The sequence below is a fragment of the Eucyclogobius newberryi genome, unplaced genomic scaffold (assembly GCF_026437365.1).
Source record: "Eucyclogobius newberryi isolate DKJ021-1_F unplaced genomic scaffold, fEucNew1.0.hap1 SCAF_18, whole genome shotgun sequence".
NCBI classification, from domain to species: Eukaryota; Metazoa; Chordata; class Actinopteri; order Gobiiformes; family Gobiidae; genus Eucyclogobius; species Eucyclogobius newberryi.
Window position 1 is genome coordinate 11,946,412 of NW_027315812.1, and position 26,066 is coordinate 11,972,477.

At 40.3% G+C, this 26,066-nt stretch overlaps 3 protein-coding genes across 3 annotated transcripts in view; all 3 read right to left on the reverse strand.

The window, feature by feature from the left end:
- Positions 1-1,369, reverse strand: part of rbbp8 (retinoblastoma binding protein 8) — a 7,315-nt gene extending 5,946 nt beyond the window's left edge. The window contains exons 1-3 of the mRNA XM_072451330.1: positions 1,076-1,369; positions 193-235; positions 17-112 (exon numbers count right to left, since the gene is read on the reverse strand). Of these exons, the coding sequence (XP_072307431.1) occupies positions 17-112; positions 193-235; positions 1,076-1,163 (227 nt within the window). The 5' untranslated portion in view covers positions 1,164-1,369. The remainder of the gene's footprint in view (positions 1-16; positions 113-192; positions 236-1,075) is intronic.
- Positions 1,370-1,596: 227 nt separating this feature from the next.
- On the reverse strand, positions 1,597-5,831 carry fam168b (family with sequence similarity 168 member B). The gene is made up of 7 exons (XM_072450533.1): positions 5,695-5,831; positions 4,937-5,025; positions 4,443-4,523; positions 4,203-4,345; positions 3,704-3,905; positions 3,088-3,208; positions 1,597-2,995 (listed from the first exon to the last, which is right to left on the reverse strand). The coding sequence occupies exons 2-6, from the start codon at positions 5,004-5,006 to the stop codon at positions 3,096-3,098; spliced, it is 609 nt and encodes a 202-aa protein (XP_072306634.1). The 5' UTR covers positions 5,007-5,025; positions 5,695-5,831; the 3' UTR covers positions 1,597-2,995; positions 3,088-3,095.
- Positions 5,832-8,190: 2,359 nt separating this feature from the next.
- Positions 8,191-26,066, reverse strand: slc22a17 (solute carrier family 22 member 17). Its single transcript, XM_072450535.1, has 10 exons — positions 25,792-26,066; positions 23,992-24,453; positions 21,290-21,393; positions 17,852-18,006; positions 16,175-16,340; positions 14,870-14,994; positions 13,969-14,074; positions 13,039-13,262; positions 10,472-10,583; positions 8,191-8,625 (listed from the first exon to the last, which is right to left on the reverse strand). The coding sequence occupies exons 2-10, from the start codon at positions 24,430-24,432 to the stop codon at positions 8,355-8,357; spliced, it is 1,704 nt and encodes a 567-aa protein (XP_072306636.1). The 5' UTR covers positions 24,433-24,453; positions 25,792-26,066; the 3' UTR covers positions 8,191-8,354.

Sequence of the window (26,066 nt, forward strand, 5' to 3'; positions counted from 1 at the left end):
TTAAGGAGAGCGTTACCTTTCTTCCAAACCACTGACGGCGTCGTGTAAGCTTTTGTTTTGCTCTTTCAGCTGCTGGTTGCGGGTATAAAACACCTCCAGTCTCTGCGCGTCTCTGGAGGAAAAACAAAGTCACATTAAAATGAATAAATAAATTTAGCATGTGTGACTTTGCTTGTGAGTCAAAGCACTTACAGACATCGCTCCTTTTTCAGCTTGGCTACTTTGGCTTCCAGTTCTAAAAACACATTACAGATACAGCTAAAGTTAACAAAGTAATTATGAAATACAACTAATATGATGTATTTTTGTGAGGCTGTAGCTCAATTACAAGGGGCAAACGCACGGTGCTGGCAAAAGCTCTCAAAGCAAAGAAAAATGCTGTAATAATCTGACCCAACAATGACAGAAAAAACTAGTCAAACCATAAATGTAGATTCTATGCAAATTTCACACTCAACACGCCGACTTACTCTAGTTAACTCGCCTTCTCTTTTCTGCTGCTGTTCATATGAATCTTTAGCATCCCAATAAAATAAAAATGTTGGTCAACTAAGACTCCATGGACTGATTAAATCGACTAAAAGCGTACGCCGCCTTGGTTGTTTGTTTGTTTACAATACGCCCTTTGAACAGATTCATACATTTGTATCACAAACTTAATTTTGCACAAATCCCAATTATTTTTCCGTTTGCTTTCTTTAAAATTTGTGCAGCCCTAACAAATACAGCTAACGTTGACAAAACTGACAATAATAATGATGAAATATTACAGAAAAATAACTTATTTGTACTTTTGTCAACTCAGATAGTCCCACAGAGTTTATTAAGAATGATTCTTAGTAACATAATACTTTAAATTTGTAAGGGACTAAGCCTGAATTATTAGAGATAATTCTTTATGAACAAATGGCGTTTTGTCAATGTTTTGTGAAGACTATTTAAGGTCTTATAAAGTGTTGATCCTGTATTTTATGTAAATTGAGATACAGTTGTAGTTTAGTTCGTGAACAAGCCTGTATCCAATCTAATAATAATCTAACGTACTTATGCAATAAACTAAACGAGAGGAAAATACCTTGAAGGACATTTTGGTGACACTCTCCGAGCTTCTTCCACAGATCTTCAAACTGGACATCGGGGTTTGTTTCGTTACTGCTGCTCATTCTGAACACTTTACAGAAATAAAGGTTTATTTGTCGTTTTACGTCGCTGTCCGTTCATTGTGACCGGAAAATCCAATCTTTGCGCAGAGCTTGTGACACTTTGCGAGTTTCTGACCGCTTTAAGTGCAAATATATTCACTTCTTAAGAGAATAACACAGCAAACTCAAGCGAGAACAAACACTAACTCACTCTTTTGAATTCAAGGCACTCTAAATACTTTTAAAAAGCAGGTTTACTCCTCATAATCCGTGTTCGAGGCTCACCGTGCGGCTGTAAACAGAACTTCAATCTGGCGCGCCGCAATGCATCCTGGGAAGTGTTTTTTTTATTTTAGGTTTTTATTGAGTAACGCGAACAACATACACGTAACCTTTTAAAGTGTGTTTTTTATGGGGGCCCGTTTATATAAGTATAGGCAAACAAAAAACAATCTTTTTTTTCAACATTTTGTATTTATTTTTGGTCTTTCTTTAGAATACAAAACAAGAACTGAAATCACAAAAATAACATTTACAAACCAGATTTGAACTGAGGTGACTGAAGCAACATAGAAAAGCTTGTCTGGAGTGCTCTTGGTGATTGCCTGGTACCTTGAGGTAAAACGGCGAGCAATGCTAAAATGTCTGGCGTTTCACACGTGGTTAAATTAGTGTCTTTATTCAGTAGTGCTAGTCACGCATGGAGTCTAATATCATGTTTTAACATCTTTTATATTGTAGTGCATCAGGTCTATCTATCAAGAATGCATTGGTTATTATTGACACAGGTAACATAGGATTATGTTTCTCTAAGTTGCACTGTATGGCACCATTTAATGGTCTTTATATATTTTTTTTTTTATCTCAGTCATCCTCACACAAGGCTACCGTTGCTCATTCACGCTCACTGACATGGTGCAAATGACCTCAAAAACTTGTTTTCCTACAAAGAATACTTTTGGTTATAAAAGCAAATTGTCATCAAAATGTGTTTCAGGCAAAAAAGCTGCATATGACCTGTGGAACTAAATCTTCTATAAAATAGTGAAAAATAAAACATTTAAACACTTAATGATTACATAATGGCCATCAAAGAGGCACAAAATCAAGGTCCCATCTTTTTCCTGAAATACAAAAATGAAAAGACAAAATGCATACACTGCATCACTGAAAAAAATATAATAAAACCCTACCATCACTTTCTAAATCACAAAGCAGTGAAATTACAGTTTTATCTGCACTTTTAGTGCAAGAATGTTTTTGCATGAGCTAACATTTCATGTTCTCTTCTTTTCACATTAAGACATGGTCACGAGTGATTCAGCATCGCAGATTATTACTTCTCCTTTGGATGTGTGCCTTTCGTTAACTTAGCATCTGTAACAGCAGGTAGATCGAGCTAGCATTATTTCATATGCCTAAATACTGTATATACACATGCATTCAGCATCATATGTATTCCCAAAGAGTAATGAAATGCATTATGTAATAAAATCCAATTCCAAACTCTATTTTCAATGCTAAAAGGATTAAGCTTCAAAACTCTTATGGCCATCACACAGAAGGGCTAACATGGAGCTTTGTTATATGTGAAATGCAGCAGGCTCTGGGGGGCTGGCGTTGGGAGAGTTGGTTTAGGAATGCAGCCTTATCTCATTAACCAGGGTCACGTGGATCAGCCAATTCCCTCCCTTTTCCTTATTTAAATTGGGACTCTTTCTACGGTATATAGGGTTTAAGATTCACATTATGCTGGAAGAAGAGCAATTGGCTTCAGACAGTGGCTGGGCGGTCTTCACCAAAAGCAAAAAACACTGGAGTATAGCATGAATGCATAACTACCATCATTTGACCTGTGGAGAGAAAAGTAGATCAGATAAATGGTAAGTTTTACTATAGACAGGGCCTTGACTTTGGAAACAAATTACATATTGATCCTGCTCACCCTTCAGTTCACCACTGTGAGGGCACATAGCTGTAGCTGGGTGTGCCCGGAGGCCGATATGTTGGCATCGTGACCGAGTGAGGTGCAACAGGCGCTGGTGAAGGAGTGGTCAACAATGTTCCTACAAAATATCGACATAGACATTAGACGAATCCAGATAAATTGCTATATGTAGACATGTAAGGAAAGCAGAAATGTCAAATACATGTTTTCAGATATTTATACAAGACTATGGTGGCACATGCAATACTTATTATATTGAATACTTGGGCTGTCACTAACGATTATTCTAGTAGTCAACTAATCAGCAATTATTTCGATTGTACATTTTTAAAAAAGCATCAACCAATGACATTTTTAAATCTGGCGACTAAAGTCTTAAGAATATATACTATTAATGTCATAAATGTTAATATATGTCATTTAATGCTTCTACCAATCATGAGCAGACTGATTAAAAGATTAAATAAAAAGTTAAATATTAATATGAAACAACATCTTGTTTCAGACTATGGGCAGCTCACATAGTTTGCTCTTTTAATAACAAGCTCTAGATGCCATTGGTATCATCATCAAATGTGTCACCGTCGAAATGTGTGTGTGACGAGACGCTCACCTGCTGACATGGCCATGGTAGTGCCGGCTACCATCCCCATGGCGACCCCATTCTGGCGATGAGAAGGAGGAATGTGCGGGGCAAACATGGTGGCGGGCATCCCATTGGGCTGGACAACTGTCGTGTGATGGATGACATGAGGCGGAGCAGCGTAGAGCGGCTGTGTGTAGTAAGTGCCTTGTTGTTGCGAGGGTATAAGTGCCTACAATAAAGAAGACGCTTTGTTTTATTCAGAAATTTAGCAACAAAAAAAAAAAGCATTAATACATTTATGCAAAGGCTTTCAAAGTGAGAACAAGACACTATTTAAATACAATATAGGCCTCCTGAAACTACTAAAAAATCAGTGCATTTCTGTGTATGGTTGTCAAAAATACACTTTGTTGCTGGTTTGTATAGGTTATAAAAAAAAAAAAATAGCAAAATAGAACATTGTGGCAACACTAGTCTAATGACTCTGGGGGGTAATAAATATTAAGATAGAAACCATGATAGAAACCTGTGCGTAGGGGTTCTGTTGGGGGTAGGTGCTCCTGACCGGATACATAGCAGCCTGATAAGGGTTTGGCGAGGACGTATAAGGAGGCACAGCCCCAGTGTTTGGAGAGCAGGTCATTTTAAACTGAGTGCCTGTAGAGTATCCTGTAATAAAAGTACAATGTTTGACATGAGAAAAGACAATTATAAGCGTGGGCTCACAGAACAAATAAACACTCGAGCAAAATGGCATGAGTCTTACCACTGGGGAATGCTGGGTTGGCACCAGGATAGACACCAGGAGTGTACGTAGGAGGTGCTGCATAACCAACAGGAAAACCAGCTAACAAAATAATAGAAGATAAGACACAACAAATCTGTTTAAGATTTAGTCATTAGTATATAGGTACTTCTACACGAGAAATGTAAATTAAATGATGATGAACATTGCTGCATGTAAACAAATGTGAGGGTGAATGAATGAATAAGAGTGAATAAGAGCAGTAACTGAGAAGTCTGGCGTTCTCTCTTGGGTTTATACTTTAAAAAAACTAAACTAACATTCTTCTAATAGTTTGGCTGTCATTGTAGCACTGCTTTTTTAAACTATGGCTTCTATGAGTCTAAATACCAGCACTTAACCCGTTTTTGTTCTATCCAAATGATATCTTGGGACACACAATTTTTCCCTATCCTTATTCTGTTCTAAAATTACTTAAAAAACAGCCAATTAATTACGGAGGAGAGAAAACATACCTGGATATCCTATGCCTTTAGTATTGGTAAAGGGGACCCCTGTCTGCCCAGGGCTGTAGACCGGATTCATCGTGGTCACTTCACAGATTCTGCACAGAAAGATGTGTGTTTGGGTATTACAACATTGTTCAGAGTCATTTACATCAACAGCTTGGGATGCACTTCATTCTATTAACTAAAAAAAAAACATTACATCTATAGACAGACCTTACAAATCCATTTTTGTTTTATCTTTTTTATGCATTTACCCAAACCAGCTCATTTCCATCAAAGCAAATAATGGCTTGTTCCAAAACGTACTGCAATCAAAACACGAATATCCTTCGCAAAAAAACAGCAGGACGTGTTTTTTATAACATTTAGCTTCTTGCATTTGTTTTTAGAAACCCCTGCTTTAGATATACTACATGTACTAAAAAAAAAAAAAAAAAGATGGCTGAGGCACCTTTACTTCACAAAGATTTATAGTGAAGGTGAACGCAGCGGGACAGCTGTCATCATCTGTAGCCGACCTAGCTCTGAATAATTGATCACAGAAATGCCCATGCGTCAGAAAACTACAGACGAATCCGCCGATGTCCGCCTCGACCTGCGGATCACCTCTTTGACCGCGCTAAACCTCTGGACTGTCCTCCCGGAGCGAGCAGCGGATTGGGCAGCGCTTGTCAACAGGCCGCGCGGCAGGTAGCGGTGTCCCCCCCACACACCAGTCCCAACGACGGATGCGCGGAAATACGGACACTAACGACGGTACTCACGGTTCGCGGATTGAGCTGCCCGTTATTCCCCGACGTTGATCCTTTTGTTGGAAATGGAATGACGCAAAATGCTGGGGTTTCGCTCTCGGATGCAGCGGAACTCTTTTTGAGCACCCCTGCGTCACTTTCGGGAAAAGTCACGTGGTTTCTTCTTATTATTATTATTATAGCGGTTGGCGAACTGTAAAGAAAACGCATTACCGCCACCTGCTGTAGAGAATATGCTAGTGCAAGATGCTCAGGCTAACAATGAGTGAAAAAGAGAAGCAAAACTATGAAGGTTATTTAGTATTTTTATTACGATTTTTTTTCTTTTTTTAATTCGATGTAAAAAAAAAAATAATGAAATACGATGTCAAAAAAATAATAATTTGATGTCAAAAAAATTCAACGTAAAAAAAACCCACATCGTAATAAAAACACAAAATAACCTTCATAGTTATACAAAGACAAAATAACCTTCATACAAAACAAAACCATATGTATGTGGTTCATTGTATCCTCTCTGGTCAATTCCCGTCGCAAAAGCTCTTCTTTAGCGTGTTATCTAGAGCTTCCCCAGTGATATCATTGACCTTTAGGAATATTTTGGCAGCATCGAGGACCATGTCAATCCATTAAGTTAATAATTAGTGATGAATGCCAAGAAACACTTTTTCTCCAGACAGATGAAGCCCTGCTGTCTTCTTTCACCGTCTCCTCACACGTTGTCTTGACCCTCTTCACAGCTTCAGCCTACGATATTTTATTTAATTTTTTCATACTTCACCAACCTGACCATCCATTTTCACATTCATACTTTACACAATTTGCACATCTTTTTTCCCTCTACCACGTGGTTTCTTCTTCTCCTGATAGGTTTTATGCATGGATCTATTATGTTTTATTGCGGTTGGCATCCACGATTGTTGCATTACCGCTGTATGTACATTTTATAGTACATACAGCGGTATAACTTTTGTAGATTTAGTTTACTTGTGGAATCTTACCGCTAGATGGCAGCAGATATGCAACAGTGATCTTTGCAATCAATACAAACAAGTACTTACTTTGTTTGTATTGATGACTCAATTAAAATTACGACGTTGCCCTTTATTGACTTCGATGACACACTATAAACTCCATTTACTGATATACTGATTTATTTATTTGAAGAATTGACTAGTTTATCTTGTGGAAGTTGTACGCGACAATGTGGAATTTTGAACAACAATGTTTATGTACTTCTTTTTTAACAATCAACATTAACCAAATAATATTGTAGCCCACCCCCAGTGGGGCAATAGACGTGGGCAACTGGCCAGGGACTGTAACCAAAGTCCACACGAAAAGCTTACCAAGCACGGGAATCGAACCCAGAACCTCTTGCTTTAAAGCTCGCTCAAAGCAAACTCTACCATGCTACTGCCATTGTGAATTGCAAGAGGGGCCCACATAACCGTCTCAGCCAGCAGATGGCGCCAATTCGGCTTCTCATCCACCTGTGCTCAGCAGCTCTACCAGGGGCCCAAGTGCCCCCACGTTCTGCCGCATCAGTTAAGTTCTATTTAACTGTAATAATTAAAACGTCATCAGAACCTGGCAGATGCAAAACTGAGGCGCTTCATTGACGGATCAAAATGGTGTCACATAAAAAGCGTGATAACAGCCCCCAAAATAGGCTGAGAATAAAGACCGAACAAAACAAAAAAGATATATGGAAAAAGAACTCACGTACATCTTCATTTAACAAATCGGTCAGATGGTTATAACGTGTTTCTTTGTTTAATTTATTTGTTAGAATAACTCCTTTTTTTCAAGCCAAAAGATTCATCAAACATATCAAAGTGTTTCCTGTGATTTTCCTTTGTGAAACTGTTTATAATTTTTGTAATCCAGACTTTGAATCTCAAGGTCAAAGGTCAGTACTAGAGAGAGATTTACCCCTCTGTTTTATTATCTTTCCTGTTAAGCCTAACACTATATACATGTTGTTAAGCATGCTCCATATGGACATTGTGAGGACTGCTTCAGAGGTGTTTATTGCGACTAATTCTGCTGTATCTGCTATAAAAAATATATATATATATTTGCTCAGCTATGGAAAAAAGTTGGATACAGCCACTTGAACTTGTCATTTGTCATTTGAGCGAAACAGTAGCTTATATGTTGCATGCATCACCTCTCATTTTAACAAGACTTTTTAATTGGACTACTGTTAGATTCTGTCACACTGGCTTAAATCTTGACGCATTTTCCCTCCTCATAACACAACTTTGCAGGATAAAAATGAACCTTCTACGTCGTAAATTCCAACCACTAACAGGTTCTATGATTAAAAGCGATGTGAGTTTTCCAGGTGACACCGCTTTGGTCATAAATAAATAAAATATAAACATAAATAAGTCACAATGTTATGCCGGAATGCGTTGATTCTCGGATTCGGAAGGCAGCAGACGACTCGAGGACATGGTTTGTGAGGTTGGTGAGCCATGATGAATGCTGGTGATGAGGAAATACAAGCTGTCTTTTATTAATAATGACGCCTCAAGTCTGAAAGTTGTAAGGTCAAAAGGTCACACGGGGGTCAGATGCAAGAGACGACAATGTTAGGAAGCTTCGTGTCTGTTAAGCCCTTTTCTCGTCCTTCTTGTGAATATGTCAGTTGAGTTTGTTTAGGTCTATGGGTTGGGCGTGGCCAGCAGAGGCACATTGTCCCGCCTCCTCCTGCCCAGCGGGGGACGTCGGTACTGCTCACCCTCCGCCAGCGTTTGGGGCAGGGGCTTCTTCTTGCTCTCGGGCAGCAGCAGAATGGACAGCACAGCCAAAAGAGCGAAGGACGCGAAGAGTACGTGGTGCAGGAAGTAGCCATGGCTGTTCCTCAAGTCCATGAGAGGAGCGCTGAGGCGCCCCAAGCAGCCCAGCGCCAGAACTGCACCCACGCCACTGCCCCTGGAGAGCACAGCGGGGAAACATACGAGTGACCAAAAACAGATATACAATCCTACCATTTTGTCTAATTATACAAACTAAACATAAATGAATGAATGGAATGAGTGGAGACTAGATCTTAGTTCCATTTTCCACTTGGGTCCATTCCCAGAGTCAATGTCATTTCTGCATTTGTCCCACGAAGCTAAGACATATAATTGATCAAATAAAAGTATTTTCTGGTTGACAAAAACTAATGGATTTCAATGACTAAATTAGCATCACATTTTTGTCCACCAAATTACACAAAAATATAGACTAAACCTTGACTAAGACAAAAAATGATTTTAGTCAAAACATGAAGACCCATATTGTTATATTATATTTCTGATAGTTAACATAACGCTCTTTACTTCTCAAAGATCAAAACGTTTTTAATTGTAAACCTGCAACATTCATGTCAATGTGAAGTTTATCATTGTTACTACTTACACACCCTTTTCTAATTTTCTTTAAGCTAAAATATTACATACATTTGTTTTTTTTTACACAATATATAGCTGGTGATAAAGTTAGTCTCAGGTATAGACCTGATTCCGCCCTCTATTCCCATGTGATCACCACTTCCATTGTAATTGCATTTCCGGTCCAGCGGGAATTCCGTTAGTTTTAAATGCAGAACGAGGGAAAAGTCTCGCTGCTTAAATATGCTAGAAAGTAGATTGATTTGTGTAAAATGTCCAACGTTCATGTGACCAACAAGTCAACAATGCACCAATTCCCTTGCCTGACCCGCCAGCCCCGCCCACATTCTGTTCGAATGCGTAAGGGTCTGGACCCCGAGTCAGAGCCAATGAAGTCGTCGGTAATCCATTTACCGATCCAATCCCAGGTGGAGGTTTTAACGGGTCACACTGAGATACGGAAGTAGCTCTTCACCCCCCGTTCCAAAACATTCAAGATGGCGGACCCGGCTCGTGACCCGGTTCGTGACCCGGCTCGCGACCCGGCTCGTGTCCGAGTGTTTACTTCTGCTCTCGCTTCGGTTTGAACAATCAGGAAAGTCCTCTCTACTCGCCGTGATGAACATGCGTTAGATGCGGTTATACGAAGGGCGTCATCGCGATTCAGGAGACATTTTTTGCATTCGGGGACGGATAACGCGGAACACGCCTTGTTGACAAGGGCTACGTAATATCCGGTTAAGCGCGTCGCGTTTTATTGCGTCACTTCTGGGTTTATGTGATTGGTTCTGTCTCTGCTCTCTAAACTCCGCCCTAGAAATTGAAACGCAGCGGTCGAGCCCCAGACCCTCACACAGTTTTGATAAGTAGTCTGCCAAAACGTGTTGAGAATGGCTGGTCAGGCAACCAATTCCCTGGGCTGCCCAAAAACGCCATTTTAATCTGTGTAGAATTTAATTTCTCTCAGGGTCGGCAGCTCAATGTTAATTTATACAACTGGACGAAGGATTACATCATTCAGTATATCCTTCTATATCTTCTCAGTGATTTTAAACAATAATTCTGTATTTATTTGTAGGTAAAAAAATATATTTTAAATTCCAGATACTTTGAGGGTAAAACAGAATAATCCAGTTTCAAGTTCATGATCATCATCTGCAACTTTTCTCTGATAATCACTGACCCAGTTTTGTGGTGCTTTGTGGAGGTGGACTGTGTGGGAGCATCAAGTTCTGCATAAATTCACTTCTGCTCATTACTAATGCATTCAGATGCTTTTATTCCCTCGCTTCATTTGCACACTGTGGTTAATTTTTCATTCATCATTACTGGAGCAAGATGTGAAGACTAAAGTCCTTCTGTAACGTGCTTCTAAAGGTAATGAGTAGAGAAGTTTGTTTTACCTGATAATCGTGGGCATAATCTCTGCAGTGAAGAAGATGCACAGAAAGGCAGCGGATTGAGACGAGAAGAGCCCAAGGACTGAAAAGACTGCGATGGCCGGCTTACTCAAATCTAAAACAGAAAAGACATTTTAGAAAAGCCTTATAGGACATGTGACAGTTACTTTTAGAAAATTTAGGGTGCATTTTGTTAACAATGTACCTAAAAAACAACCACTATGAGCATAGATCTGACCTGCAACTTGACCTAGTAACACATTGACTCCTCCATGGAGACAGTAGTGTCATAGTGCTCTACACATTTCCCACATGGCATGGTACAAGTAAACCCAAAATATTTATATTTTGTTTAATATTTTTTTTAACTTCTATTACCGCCACTTTAACATGGTGGACAGGTTTTAGTGCCCTAATTATCCAAGGAGCTTCGAGCCCCTGATAGGGTAACCCATGGCAAACAGGTCTTAGGTGACGGGTCAGACCAAGAACGGTTTAGAATCCCTTAATGACAAGGCCAGTTGTGAACGGATTGGCACAGCATGAACAAGCCACGTGGGGCTGTCATTCTATGGACCCACCACCAGCGGGAGAATCAGTTAGGGGCTGGTACAGAAAGTTCTGTGCAGAAGTCGAAGGCGGGGGGCCTTGACTACCGGCTCTCCGGTCACAGAACCTGGTTCTAGGGAAATGGAACGTCACCTCGTTGGGGGGAAAGAGCCTGAGCTTGTGCGGGAGGTTGAGCGGTACCGACAAGATATAGTCAGCCTCACCTCCACGCAGAACCCATCTCCTTGAGAGGGGCTGGATGATCGACTTCTCTGGTGTTGCCCGCGGGGAGAGGCGGCGGGCTGGTGTGTGCTGGCTTATAGCCGCTCAGCCGCCATGTGTTGGAGTTCCCGACAGTAAACAAGAGAGTCCCTACGCCTTCAGGGTGAGGATAGGTCACTCACCCAAACAAATTCTGTCAAACCATCCAGCGCCTCAAGAGGGGGAAGCAGTGCTACACCAACACCATTTATGGTGCGGGTGGAGACTTTGTTGGACAGTCTTTAGTTTATCAGGGCTGTGGGGCATGTGATTGTTTGTTTTTTTGTATCTCTTTTTTAGTTGTCACATAATTTCGGTTTATGGGCCACTGTTTTGTTGGCCATGATGCTGTGACAGTGACAGGCGGATTAAACCAAGGACATAGAAGTGTGATCTCTCAGAAGAAGCACTGGATATGTCACTCTATACTGTATTGTGAAAATGGTGGGTTTTTTTTTATATCGCCTAAGCCTACCCCTCGTGTGACAGCAGATGTGGTGCAAAAGTGAGCATTTTCCAGGTCACTGAGCCCTGAACTAACATTCTTATCACCTTGTCCACACGCCACACCACTTCAAACACCATGCAATTACTATTAGCGGTGGGCAATATTGACACACATTTTTACAGACGGTGTTATGTAAATCCAACAGAAATGTAGAACAGAAAGAGGTTTTTAAATTGATATGTTGAGGTTTAAGTATGAAACAAATTTGAAAGGTAAAAATGTACACCCTTTTGGATATTTTTACAAGTTTTAGTTACCATTTTAATTTTTAATTTGCACTTTTTGCAACATTTTTTTTTATTAGAAATCTGATCTGAAATCTAATCTGTCCATAACTAAAGCTATGTCCATACACAGTAACATGTAAAAAATATACTGCGCTAACTCCCAGCTGATTTCCTGCCATTTAAACTCTCTTTCCTTCAATGCTCCCAGGCTTTTCTTATCAACAGCACAAAGTCACCTAAAGCTTATTACTTCCTTGTCCAATGCACCTGACAAGGCTTTGACTTTGGTGCCACTGCAGTGTCCTACATGAAACTGTGAGGTCATGGGAATGTTCTGACCACTAGAGGGAGCTGGAGACAAAGCAAACGATCCAAGCATTTCCTCCATTGACATCATGATGAGGACAAACAAAGGCACTTGGGAGGTATTTTTCCATGAGCAAGGCTGTCTGACTAACACTATCATAAAGTAAAATAAATTAAAAAAATACTTTGATATAAAGCTAGGTCAGTAAATAGAGGAGAGGTGCTCTGCTCATTGCAGGTATTCATATTTTTCCAAAGTATTTTTTAGCAATATAAACCCCTGTAACTTAATAAATGCAAGACATATAACTAAAATGCCACACTGTGGAACATAAGGCTATGCAATTAATCAATCTGAATCAAGATCAAGGTTTTGTCATTCCTAATTGTCAATATTATGTGTCTTTTAAGTGTAAAAAGTATACCGTAAAAGCAGCACTTTGTGACAAATTAAGCCCACTGCCCACTGCCTGTATCTAATAATTAACCATTTGATCTCTCGTAAACCCAAAAGTAAGAAGGAGGTTTTTGCATGTGTCTTAAAATGCATGTGAATATTAAGTATGTCCCAAAGGGTTTGTAAGAACTAGGAAAAAGTCAGATAGCTATAAATAATTCCTCGCTTTGTGGTTTGAAAATCAGGGACTCCATCTTTACCTCACTGTCAGTATGAAGTAAAGTATGAAGTTTACTGCCAACTGCCAAACCCATGTACTTACACTCCATGAGGCCAAGGAGGATCAAAGAGGTGAGGCCCGTCATCGTCATGAACAGGAGCAGGATGCCACGGCGACCGCACCTGTCCACCGTCACCCTCAGCAACACCCAAGCCCCGCCCCCCGTGGTGACGGACAGCAGGAACGTCCAATAGAAACTGGGCGCTGTGCCAGTGATGTCATTGCTGAAGGAGCTGTAGCAGTGACTGATGCCGTGAGAGATGAATCTGACAGAGAAGAGTTTTTAGGTGTGACATGACACAGCAGAAGTCTGTAAATAAAGTGATGAGCAAATGGAGCGATGCTGGTTTTACCCCAGGGAAGTGAAATGTCAAGGAGTTGAATCCCTGTACCATCCTGTCCCCTATGAATGCCGTATTGTTTAAATTAACCAGATGCAAATTGTCTTTTTAAGTTTTGCGTGAGGTTTATGGGGGAAACCAGAGCACCACAGTTCATGAGGAGGCACAGCTCTTTGTACAAGGCTTTCCATTAGATCTCAATGTGCATTTTTAAATAGAAGCATGAATAATAGGAATGCATAAATTGATACACATTTGAAATTCAATCGTAATGTTTAGTATTATTATTTTCAACTATGTTTGGTAAAAATAGACAAAAGGATTACATATTAGAATGTACGAGTCAAAATAAAAAAATAACAGAAACAAAACCAAAACAAGGTTAAATTACACAGACTTTTTAAATTTGGACTCGAAAGACTTGGATTAATTTGGGACCAATAAACCGGAATAATGTACAGGACTTTTAAAAAAAGAAATGAAAAGGAAAAACAGAATTGAAAAACTAAAACGAAATTCCTATTCCTTTTAGAGATTTAACAGAAAAAACAGCAAAAACAGCAAAAACATAAACTTGTGTAACACTCACTATATTAATCTATGTTTTTTAGTTTGAGGCTGAGGCACTTACGAGGTGAAGCCGAGCACGCAGAGGTTTTTCCAGATGTTTCTGCTGCGGACGAGCTCTGTAAAGGACAGATCCGGGCGAGTCGAAAGAGAAGGCTCTGAATCCAGCTCTGCATCAATCAAACAACAAAACAATGACCCAGTTTTTATTTCCTCTACAAAGAATGTGGGAGTGACAAAAGCAAGGAATTCAGTTATTATTATTCCAGTTGTATAATTAAAAAAAACTTATTTATTAGGCATTTTTATTATTTAATTCAATACTTTAGACTAAACATATTGACACAATCTTGGTTGAAGTCCACGCAGCATTTTTATAATGTACATAATTCTCTTATCAATCATAGTCAAAAATGGTGACCTTCGACTGCGACAGGAAATACAATTTATCAAGAGTTTGTCTGACCTCTATTTCACCTCTATTGACCTCTTATCTAACCAAAGAGGGGCAGTTCACCTTATTATACTATAACTTATACTTTGGTTTGGATGTCACATTTTAGGATGAGAAATGAACACAAATCTAATTAGTTTATTACGGTCATTTGTGCACCCTTTATGCACAAAAGGTGTCAATGTAGCTAATCATCATGCTTGCAGCTCTTCTTTCACAGTCTGGGAAACACATTTACATAAAGCAATTTGAGCTCATTGTCCAACTCAGACCAGGGTTATGCTTGTGCTCTGCTATGTTCAGTGAGTTTTGATGAATTATGATGTAGCCACATCTAATTTCCTGCTATTAGAATGCTCAATGAAAGGTAGTAATGATTTTAGTTGCGTTGTGGACAACATGAATAATTGATCCACTGAACGCCTCAGTATCACAAAGCCTGCTTCCTCCAAAGGCATAAAAGGAAAGCTATTATCCTCCAAGAGAAAACAGCCTGCAATTGTGTGCAAACCTGAAAGGCTCTCTTCGTCTCTGCTGTCCCGGTTTGAGTTTCGTCTGTCGCTGAATAAGTTCACGTTTGCAGATCTTTCCAACAGAAGCAGCCATCTTGGAGACTCTGGAAAAACCTTCGGAATGCTGCAAAACGACCAACATAATCAACATATTTCATCCTTTAACCTCCACTAAAATTATAGGCATGATCTGTTTGTAACTGGGCCACGATTCATATTTCTTACAGACGTTAAAGGACTATTGCACGTAAATCTTATCTTATCTTATCTTAAAACTACTTTAATCCTATTTCATTAGATTGCGACACTTCAATAAATCCTTATTTTTGAAACAGAGAACTGAATGTGCCTGGGGACTTTTAACAATGTAATACCTTTTGACATGAGCTAAAAGGCTCAGGGAAACCAGAGGATCAATGCGATCAAACAAAGCTTTCAGCGAGTCAGAAGCCATTGAGACACTTTATCAGACATGATACAGGTCAATACTGCAAGATTTACACCCTCAGGCAGGAACAAGTACTCAGTGTGCCACAAATATAAATATAATAACTGTAAAATAAAAAGGTTGTTCGTTCCCAACATCTTTGACAGCATTATTATTTATACTTTTAAGATATATGTGCAGTATACTTTGTTACAGGCTTCATTTGAAGGAAAATCTACACATTTACATTCCCAATTTGTAATTAAAACATATTTTGGTAATTTATAATGAAACACTTAAGTACCGTAGTTAGTTAAGCCATAAGTTACTTACCGTACTTGATCTTCTACAGCTAAAATATCATTGCACTACAGAGAAATCATAACTACTTTCCCACCCGTGCCAGAAAAAAGTACACATACAAAATACTGAGCCCAGGACAGGCCTACTCTCCAGTCCCTGCTCTTCACACCCGTTTCAACCCAAGGAATTCCTCAGTTTGATCGGCTTCTGACATTGATAGTTTTAAGTCTTTAGTAAAAAATCTCCTTTTTGCACTGGCTTTCAAGACAAGCTAAGCGAGACGTTGTACCGGTATATTTATTTTAGTTTTTACCTTGTGTTTTCTTTTTATGTACAGTTTTTAGCTCTATCATTGCCGATTTAAATGTTATCTTGTTCTACATTTGCACTGCACATTGAGCAGTGATGACTGTATTTGAAATGTGTTTTATAAATAAAGCTTGACCTTTTAAGGGCGCACTCACACTTTCCCTGACTTGGTTCCGGTTTGAGCTCATTCTTGCCCTTAAGTGGACTTGAGTTGGTCAAAGGTTGGTCATATCAGAGAGCAGTATGATAACATGCCGTTACATACCCATAACTGAGGAACAGGGTGAGAAATGCCGTCCCGGCCCCCAGTAGCCCCCTCCAGGACTGACACAGCAGACCCATGGCCAGCATCAACAGCTCGCCGCACACTGTCATCAGACCCGCTACCATGGTAACCACCAGCCTGAGGGAGGGCTCACACAGCTCCAGACCTTAAATAAACAAACAACAACTATCTTAGTATCTATTTAGACCACACAAGCACAAGCTGCGGTGTGCTTGATCCGCCGATACCTGTCAGCGGCCTCAAGAGTCCCACAAGCCAATAGGCCTCCTTCTTTAACCTGACGGCATCCATTACTTCCGGTGTCCACCACCAGGTTCAGGGTTGCCGCCCTGACAGGCACCAGAGACATTGCAATCACAGCTCCAAGCAGCCACATTGACAATGGAGGTCGAGAACATGGTCCACTCGGACTAAATGTCCCCAGCCTCCCCCGGGATCTGGGAGAAGCTCTCCGGAAGTTTGAGTTGAAGACCTTGCTGACAGAGGGCTCAGCAAGATGTTCCCAACAGACACTCACAATGTACAATCCAGTTTCCTCTTACGCCAGTGGATCCAACTCACCACCAGGTGGAGATTGGTAGACAGCTCAGCCTCTCTCTTCACCCGAGTGTCCAAGACACGAGGCTGAAGGTCGATCATTGATCTCTGGCCTAGGGTGTCCTGGTGCCACATGCACTGATGCTTGAGCACAAGGGCGTGGCGAGCACAAAAGTGCAATAACTGAACACCGCACAGGTTAAGATCGGTGAAGCCGTTCTTCCCAATCACCCCTCTCCAGATGTCACTGACGCTGCTCACTTGGGTGTTAAAGTCCCCCAGTAAAACAACAGAGTCCTCAGTCGGTACACTGTCCACTACCCCTCCCAGGGACTCCAAGAAGGTTGGGTGCTCTGCACTGCTGTTTGACCCATAGGCCGACACAACAGTGAGAGACCTGTACCCGGCCTGTAGGCGTAGGGACGCAATCCTCTCGATCACTGGGGGTGAACTCAAATGCGTGGCAGCTGAGCTGTGGGGCAATAAGCAAGCACACACCAGCCTGCTACCTCTCCTACCAGAGAAGTGGACCGCCCAGCCCCTCTCAAGGATATGGGTTCCAGAAGAGACGTTCAATGTCCCGAGAGCCAGTTTCTGTGTCCGGAGATCTGGTCGTCGAGGCCCCCGTCGTCAACTGATCCGATCTCTCTGCCCTGGCCCCTTATGGATCCTCCTGCTCGTGGTTGGTCCAAGGACCCAGCCACTAGACGCTCGCAGTCGAACTCCCACCCCAGGCGGTAACGCCAATTCAGGCGATGTAACTGGCCTTGCTGTTTAACTCATTATAAGAGGCTTCTGAACCGCTCCTGTTTGCCTTGGGTGACCCTACCAGGGGCTTGAAGCTCCTGACAACATAGCTCCTAGGCTTAGGAGCTCAAACCCCTCAACCACATTAAGGTGGCAGTTTACGAAAGTGCATAATAAAACAAAATTATATTTGGATCGCTGCTGTTCACCCATGGGACAACCTGAGTTTTGGGAACCAATAGATGGTGCCAAAACTATACTCACACCGTTTAAACAAACATTTTGTTTTTCCAAATACAAACTGTATAGCTGTGAATTACAAAAGGAATCTGTATAATTTGTCTTTGTTGTAGCGCTGTGTGTGGTCCTTACGTGTGATATACAGCGTGAGGAAGACTCCGGCACTGGCAGCAGCCAAACAGAAATGCATCACAATGAACACGGAGGGGTACGGAGAGACACACACCAGCACCCCAAACACCACAGACAGGGTCAGCGAGGTCAGGAGCGTCCTGGAGCGGCCCAACCTGAGGACAAGACCAAATAAAAAGGACACATTTAGAAACAAGGTGATTGTGCCATTCAATTATCATAGAGAGTTTTGCTGTTTTCACAGTCTGATATTCATAGAGGAAATAGAATGTGGGACAAGGCTAGGTATTTATGAGCAATTAAAGCAATTGCAATGAATAAATGCAAGACAAATAAGTTTAGTTCCATACAGTGGAAAACAGATAAATCTCCATGGACACCGAACGCTCCATCAGAAAAGTTACATAGTGCACCTTTAATAGAAATTGTCACTGTCAGACACGAGTATATTCATTTGCGTAGCCTTTATACTAAACTTTTCAAAGTAAGGTCGTTTTCAAACACACTACTTGAGTAACATATTTGACAGCGTAACAGTACTCTTACTCGAGTAAAAGGTTTGGTAACTTCTATCAGTGTGAGTAAGTCTACAAGTGACAAAAGTCTTATGATGACAACATTAAGTGATTTGAACATGTGTTTTCGCATCACTCCTTCAGTTATAATTTTCTTTTTCTCGGTTTGTGTTCTTTCTTTTGAAAATACCAGATTTTGAGCTTTATTTTAATGTTTTGCCTTCCAATTACATGAACAAAATTACAGACATAACCTTCAGGCTCTTATTAATCTCACTTAAAATAAAGTTTCTCTAAGTACCTTTTACTCATGAATAATTTCTTGGAACACTACTTTGTCCACTACTTGAGTATTTTGAAATTACTTGAGTAGTTGTTGGCTACTTCATCCAACTTTGCTAACCAGTAGAAGCAAACCTCTTTATTTGACGGAGGGTTAAGAAAATATGATGTACACACTGCAATTATTATTTTACAGATGAATTGTTTTAATAAGTTCTTAGAAACGCTTTGTTCCCTTTCCTTCTCGACTCTGTGTGTTGTGCTGATAAAAACAAACAGTGCCCACGCTCAATTGACCTCAAGAGGAATTAAAGCTGTTAGCGAATTAAACTACCCCTGTGTCTCCCCCAAACTACAGCTCCCCCCGGGCCATTCTCACCCTCACCGCACACAGGCTGCACCATCAGGACAATTATCCAAAGGACCTAAACAATGTGCTGGAATTCAGGCCTGTTTTTGTGCTAATGAAACACAAGTATGTGTTTTATGGCTCAAAGTGGAAACATCTACATTTCGTTTACGCAGGGTCAAATTTAGTAAAAGCCTCAAAAGCAATTAATCAAAAGTATATTCCCTGGAATTAGCAAAATAATAATTTGTTAGATGTTTGCCGCTAGATTTGGTTGCATATGCGCCCACTAAACCAAAGATTGACAGTTCAATCCCTGCATAAGATTATTGTAAAAAATGTATTGCAGAAAAGGTCCTCCGTCTGACAAAAATATGATGAAATGTGTTTTTAAATTAAAAAAAATCAAATCAATCCAAATTAGGTGGGTTGTCTCTGTTAAGTTCTTTATTTTGACAGAATTTGACTAATACAATAGGGAATGGACATATTGTTTTGTATATATAATATATAATCTTTAATTAAAACTAAACAAATAACAATAAAAATGTATATTACGTTACGTAAGACAGTCACTCCCCACATTTAAGTAATTTGTTCTTGTTGAAATAAGGCCTTCCCCGGTACCACTACATACTAAATCCTCCAGCTCTGTACTGAGGACGTTAACTGCAGACAGGCGCAGTAAATCTGGGGCTAATTTCATTTGCACATCGGCAGCATCCTTCTCTCTCTCTGTGTGTGTAGTGTGGGCTCATTCAGTTAATGACAAGATATGAATGGACAACAACGTGATATGATTCTCAAGACTGAAATGCAGAGTGGTGTGGTCTAAATTTGTCCTGTGTGTAAAAAGATCATGCCAGTGGTAAGCGGTCAGGGCAGTCAATGACTGACCAATAAAATCTAAAATTACCGTGTGTCACAACTGTATTTAAATTGTTCAGAAATATACCCAAATAGGCCTGTTTTCCCCTCGCTTCTGCTGCTGAAGCTTGCCTGGGAGTCACAGTGTATTTTAGTGGCCTCCTCAGGCTGCAATACTGTGGGAAGCTTGATTATTCTTCTCCCGCCCTTTTTCATGCTTTGACCGTGTTCAGAGGCCCGTATTTGCTCTAACATGTGCTTTTACAACCTGAGCGGGCAGAAGCTAGTTTTGAGGGTCTGCGCATGCCCTCTGAGGACAACACAGCCTCAAACCACGCTGAATACACTTGTGTGGGAATCTTGAATGTTTGTAGGTTGTGCCTAACTGAGCATGTGCAGAGGAAAGTGAAGTGACAGCAGTGCCAAGTTTCAACAAGTGACATAAAAACACTTTTAGAGACAAGTGTTTGTTTGTAGCTAAGGCTCTGCTCAGGTTTCTATAGATTAGATGTTAGTTAGAGATACTATACTAATCAATCCATCCAGCATTCAATACAGGTATGATAGTTTAGCTCAGTTGGACAGGCAGTCGCTCTTCACTCGAGACACCGGGGTTTGAGATCGGCTTTTGCATGTACGTTTTTTTAATTTTCACTTTTGTATGCAAATGTTATCCACAGATATTGCTGTTTGCCCATCCATCACCGCACGCTGTTGGATCATGTATTTCTCGGTCAACACAAGGACATAAGGAGAGTGGAGCGAATATGAAGTTTCACACTTTGTTTATGATTTAAAAAAAAATATGCACTAGTTTTGCTTAGTTACATTTTTATAGCATGACCGCTCAACTTGGTGTATTAACATAACACATTCAAATGTTTGGATTCATGTTAAAACTTAGCATGTTGTTTCTAATTTCAGAGGTTCAAACCAAGATGCAGCAATAATTTACCGGTACATGGCTTTGTATTTCTCTTTGGGAATTGTCTAATGAAAGAAGTGAAACACCTCCATAGTAAAATATCAAAGACTTTTATGGGTATTAAGTATTAAACATAATCATTATTCTACCTGGAGTCTGAATTTCTATAATATTTGCATGTAAGCACAGAGCAGTGAGTGGAGCAGTGCAGGATTACTCAGACATGCATGAACCAATACAAATACAACTTTGAGTAAGCAAATGTTGGGGGATACACAGTTATAACATAGTTAAACACTCATTAAAATTTATTTGTCCCCCTTTGATAATGGGATGATTACAAACAGGCACTGTAAAATGTGAATATTCAAGTCAGCGTTGTAGTTTAGTAGATACTATAAATATGTGTCGAAGTTGGCCTAAGTAGACAGAGTTAGCTTCAACATCTGGTACCATTAAACAAAACAACATCATTAAAAGCTCTTGTCGCATTGTCTTACCTGTCTGCAGCATAACCCAGGCCAAGGCAGCCAGCCAGGATGCCCAAAATGAAGCACACCTTCTCCACCGGGACCACCCAGTACTGCGCACACACTAAATCCCACTGTACAACACACAGAACACAACACTGATTAATACACATGAGCATTAGATAATAAGGGCTGTTATTTAGCCAGTACAGAGAACACACTCTTATGTATCAAATGTGTGGTTCAGACATGTACAAACGTGATCTGGGATGCTTGTTTAATTGCTTGAGTAGTTTTGGGTCCAGCAAGTTATTCTAATTCCTTATACGCAGCAAAAACATCTTAATTTTTAGATGACTACCACTGAAACCTTTTCTACGATGGACCACTCCTGGACGAATGTGGAATTACATCGACAAGTCTCTTAACTCAAATGTTAATGCTTCTGTTCTGGACGTGAATAAAATTTGCACTGTGGACTCGATCTTTATTTTAAAACTCAAAGCACCGATTTAATCATAATCACAGCGCTTGTCCTTGTTCTTAATAATTCACCGTTAGCAGAAGTTTATCAAGACTTTGTCAAAATACTAGTAGTTAAATTTCAGATTTTTGAGGGAAATAATAAAACACAAGCACAAAAAGATTGGAAGAGAGGGAACACTCAATTTACACCAGAATGTGAATCCTATTTTAAGCGTTCGTAATAATCAGTGTGCAACAAAAGCACCTCCTCTTCTCTTTTCCCGCCCACGAACAGCACCTGCATGTACCATCGAATCCCACCGAAACGCTGTCTCGGGGAAATCAGCGCCCACTTATATTACAAGTAGGTTAAGAAATCTCTTAGTCTGTGAGTGGGAGCGACTGTGGAGCCGACAAAAGAAAGAGAAATGCTCCCACTGAACATAGCATTATATAATATTATTTAAAGCTTACAGTGGGACGCAGTTGAGATTGGAGTGATTTTGGCGTTTACATCCCTGATGCAACTCTCTCAGTACATCCATTCTTTTTAAGACTTTGCACAAACGTTAAACTGAAGCTAAAATTAACATGAAAACTTACTGACCAAACGTTTGCCTTAATGCATGCTACTTAATTGAGTTTAGGTTCACACAGTCACTTTCAAGAGGGACCTGTTGACCATAAAACGGAACAGAAAATGCATTCCCAAGATCTAACAAGTCATTTGTTTAACTATATGTGAGAAATTTTAACGTAACAGTACCATTTTATGTAACAAGATTTGCACTTCTAGATTCAACTCGTTTCTGACTACTTTACAAAGTACACACGTTCCTTACTATCGTGGGACTAAACAAACAGACCGCTAACGACAGAGCGAGCACTGGGGACGTTTGCAGCTGTTCAAATCACTGCATGAGCTTTAATCACATCAGACCGAGCTACTGCCTTTGCACTAACAGCTGAGGTCAGCGAAAGTCGCCTTCTGACGCTGCCCAAAGCAAAATTATTTCAGTGACGCAGAGGAAGAGGAAGGACCGGGAGCGCTGATAAAATGAACAGCGGCACAATTTTGGACGTTGCTAAGGCTACCCAGGGATTTTCAAGGGCCTGATGGGTGAAATTATATGTATGACTGGGTTCTCTTTACAAATTGCACTTCAAGCACGGTTGACAGTCTTTCCCATTAATACAGAAGCGCACAGCAGTGCAAGCAGTTCAATTTTCTCCCCTAAAATCACGTGAAATAATTAAAAGTCCATTCGTGCCGAAAAGGGCTAAAGAGTAAAGCTGTATTAACTGATCATGTAAACTGTATAGAGCTTTTAAGGTTTATGCTTTGTAAGGAAATGAATAAGGATCAGCAAACCAAGGCCTAAACAACAGAAGTATGTTCACTAAACTAACTGTAAGCTGTGAACTAACTATTCACTTTTAGGCTCACCATAAACCAACACTCTGTCTTTTTCTCATCTACATTCTACTTTTTTCCTCAGGTTACAGATGTTTGTCTTAAAATAACACCAGAGGACATAATTTTAGTTGACTTCTCTGAAGCTAGAAATCTGCACCTGACTCTATTTTTGTCCAATTTGTGCATATCGCTTTGATAGTTTTGGAGGTTTAGTTCAAACAAGGTTCATTCATAAGTACAGCTTTACTTACCAGACCCTTACAAAATTGAGAATGTTTACAGAATTATTATTATTATTATTATTATTAGAACTACAGTTGCATAAGTTATGACGACCTTGTTTTATGCCACAAATCTTGACTTATTTTGAGTAACACATTTTAATATTGTACCCCTATAGCACCATCAAAGTGTTACACAATCATAATATTGTATTGTATTTTTAGTAGTAGGAGGAAAACTAGTCAAATAATGTATGAAAAAACGTTGCGTTTATAGCGGGTCGCAAATGAATTTGTCCTGCTTATATTTGGTTCCGTCTAAAACATTTCTAGAGCTTTTATCTTGGCTCAGGCTGTATTCAAGTTTACAGCCGATATTACTCATTACTCTAGTTCTGTGTTTTTTGTTTGTTCTGTTTTTTATACATTTGAAGACCGATTTTCTTTTCAAATAAAAATTAAATACAAATCATATTTAAACTTTGACCTCATATGGAGAAACCGTGGTGTCACCGCGATATATTTAGTTTGTTGTTATAGCCAATATTGCGATATTGATACCTTGTGATATTATGCCTTAATATACATAAAATGGAAATATAGTGCGTCTGAACAGCGGTGGCATTCACCTCAGTCACGATGTTGTTCTTGAGTCCTTCTGTCACGTTGTAGTCCCATCCGTTCTCACAGTCCACGGTGCCGGAGCGGCTGCTGTTGGTGAACTGCTTGCACTGGAACGGTCCCCCGCTGTCTCCGGGCCGGGCGTCGGCCAGAGAGGAGGACATGGGCAGGCGACAGTGGTGCGGAGGCGACAGCGTTATTAAATCATCTGACGACAGAAGGAACGCCAGGAACAGGTTGGGCAAAATGGACAGGGCAATGAGGATGAGCTGCTTCCTCCGTCCCAACGCGAGAACCATGACCTCGCCAGTAGGGGGCAGGGTGGGCGGCAGAGGGAGGGAGGAGGAGGACGGAGCTGGGGATGATGGGACGGGTGAGGAGGGCAGAGACGGGGGAGGTGGGGGGCAGGGAGAGGGGGAGACGAGCGGGGGAGAGTCCGGTGATATCATTATGAGAGAAGAGGAAGGACTCTGTGGAAGACAGGAAGAACTCATGTCAGGAATATCACACAACAACAACATCAACAACAACAATAACAACAACCAAAAACCTTACCAAACTGAACAAGGTACAATCAAAGTTTTTAGGAGGAGGCGCCGAAACATCCTTTCCTAAAGCTAGAAGCCTTCAGGGGGCGTTCACACTTGCACAAACACCACTTTAGAATTAGGACTAAACTAAGACAAAACCTGCAACTAAACTTGGACTAAAACAGGACTAAAACAGGGCTAAACCAGGTCTAAAACAAGACCAAATAAAGTCTACATCAGAATTAAACAAGTACAAGTGTGACCGCTCCCTCAGTCATCATATTTCAATCTTTATTTGGTTAAGAAAGGTATTTAATAGAAGTAATCATTTGGCTATCGTCAACTAATCGAAACATATAATTGCTGACTATTCAACGGCTTTTTCTACACTTTCTGTATTTGGATGATGTAACATATTATGCTGTTTTTGTGTTGCTTTTGTTCTTGCTTGTTCAGGACAATACCAAGTACCTGAAAATATAAGCTTCCTAATATGTTTGTATTTATTTACCCATTTGCACAGTTTAAAAAAGCAATTACTAATTACAGTTTTGTAATGCAAGAGAAAAAACATTTAAACATATTTGGCTCCTCCATAAGCAGGAGTATCTTGCAAGACTATAAACCTTGCATGCATATCTAAAATCACATGAAAAGAGATCCTATAGATGTGATTAGTAACACCCAGTACCACAGCGTGAGGTTTGGTCGCCCAGTTCTTGAAGGCCTTTTACGCATGAATAATGTTAGTGTTTTTAGAGCATCCCTACAGTCACTTTCTACAGAAGCTATACTAAAAGCCTTATATACTCTTCACAAAGTGGGGGTCACGGGGCATTGAGCTATTGTATATATTGTTAATAAAACCTATTTTATGTGTGAAATTAGGTCAGATGCCACGATAAACACGTTTTGACACACAAAATATTACTTTATTCTGCAATAGGTCATTTTTGGGGAGTCCCAGACTGAAAGGTTTGGGACCCCCTGTTCTAGTATAAGTTGTTGTTGTTGTTGTTGTTGCTTTATGGTTAGTTCCAATAGGCTTTGAAGTTTTCATAGTTTTATTTATTCAACTTTAGTCAACACCATATTTTTTTGAATACCTTTGGAATGGCAATAACACTTTGCTGAAGCTCCATTAGCTCAAAGTGTCATTCACAAAACCTTTTATTAGAAGAACTATGAGGGTGGCTACAGGGAAAATGTCCCCAAAAATTTTTTCAAGCATTATCATAACCCTAAATGTGTTAAAACATTCAGTGGAGCAGCCCTGACCCTGTGCAATAGCCTCCTCTTGTGTGGTTTCCAGCTGAGGGCAGGAATGTGAACAAAGTGTGCCTTCAGCAGCCTTCCTCTGTCTGAGTCTGAGGCGGCTGCACATGCTTTCCTACAGCAGCAGCATGAAGTCTTCCAGGGGGAGAGAGAAGAGAAAGGAAAAAAAAATAGTCCCACGGGGTTACGTAAGAAGTGATTTTAAACACGTGGGCAAAGGGCGAGGAGGGGACGACGCGATCTGCTGCCAGTCAGTGTGGGGCAGACACAAAAAGGAA

Excerpts from the sequence above, each read along its gene's own strand:
- fam168b (XM_072450533.1), bottom strand. The coding sequence starts at position 5,006 with ATGAATCCGGTCTACAGCCCTGGGCAGACAGGGGTCCCCTTTACCAAT. Across the intron at positions 4,524-4,936 it reads TAAAGGCATAGGATATCCAG|CTGGTTTTCCTGTTGGTTAT; the intron begins GTATGTTTTCTC and ends TTATTTTGTTAG. Across the intron at positions 3,906-4,202 it reads AACAGAACCCCTACGCACAG|GCACTTATACCCTCGCAACA; the intron begins GTTTCTATCATG and ends TCTTTATTGTAG.
- slc22a17 (XM_072450535.1), bottom strand. The coding sequence starts at position 24,432 with ATGATATCACCGGACTCTCCCCCGCTCGTCTCCCCCTCTCCCTGCCCC. Across the intron at positions 10,584-13,038 it reads CCTCCTTGGCCTCATGGAGT|ATTTGAGTAAGCCGGCCATC; the intron begins GTAAGTACATGG and ends TTTCTGTTTTAG. Across the intron at positions 8,626-10,471 it reads ATTATGCCCACGATTATCAG|GGGCAGTGGCGTGGGTGCAG; the intron begins GTAAAACAAACT and ends TGTGCTCTCCAG.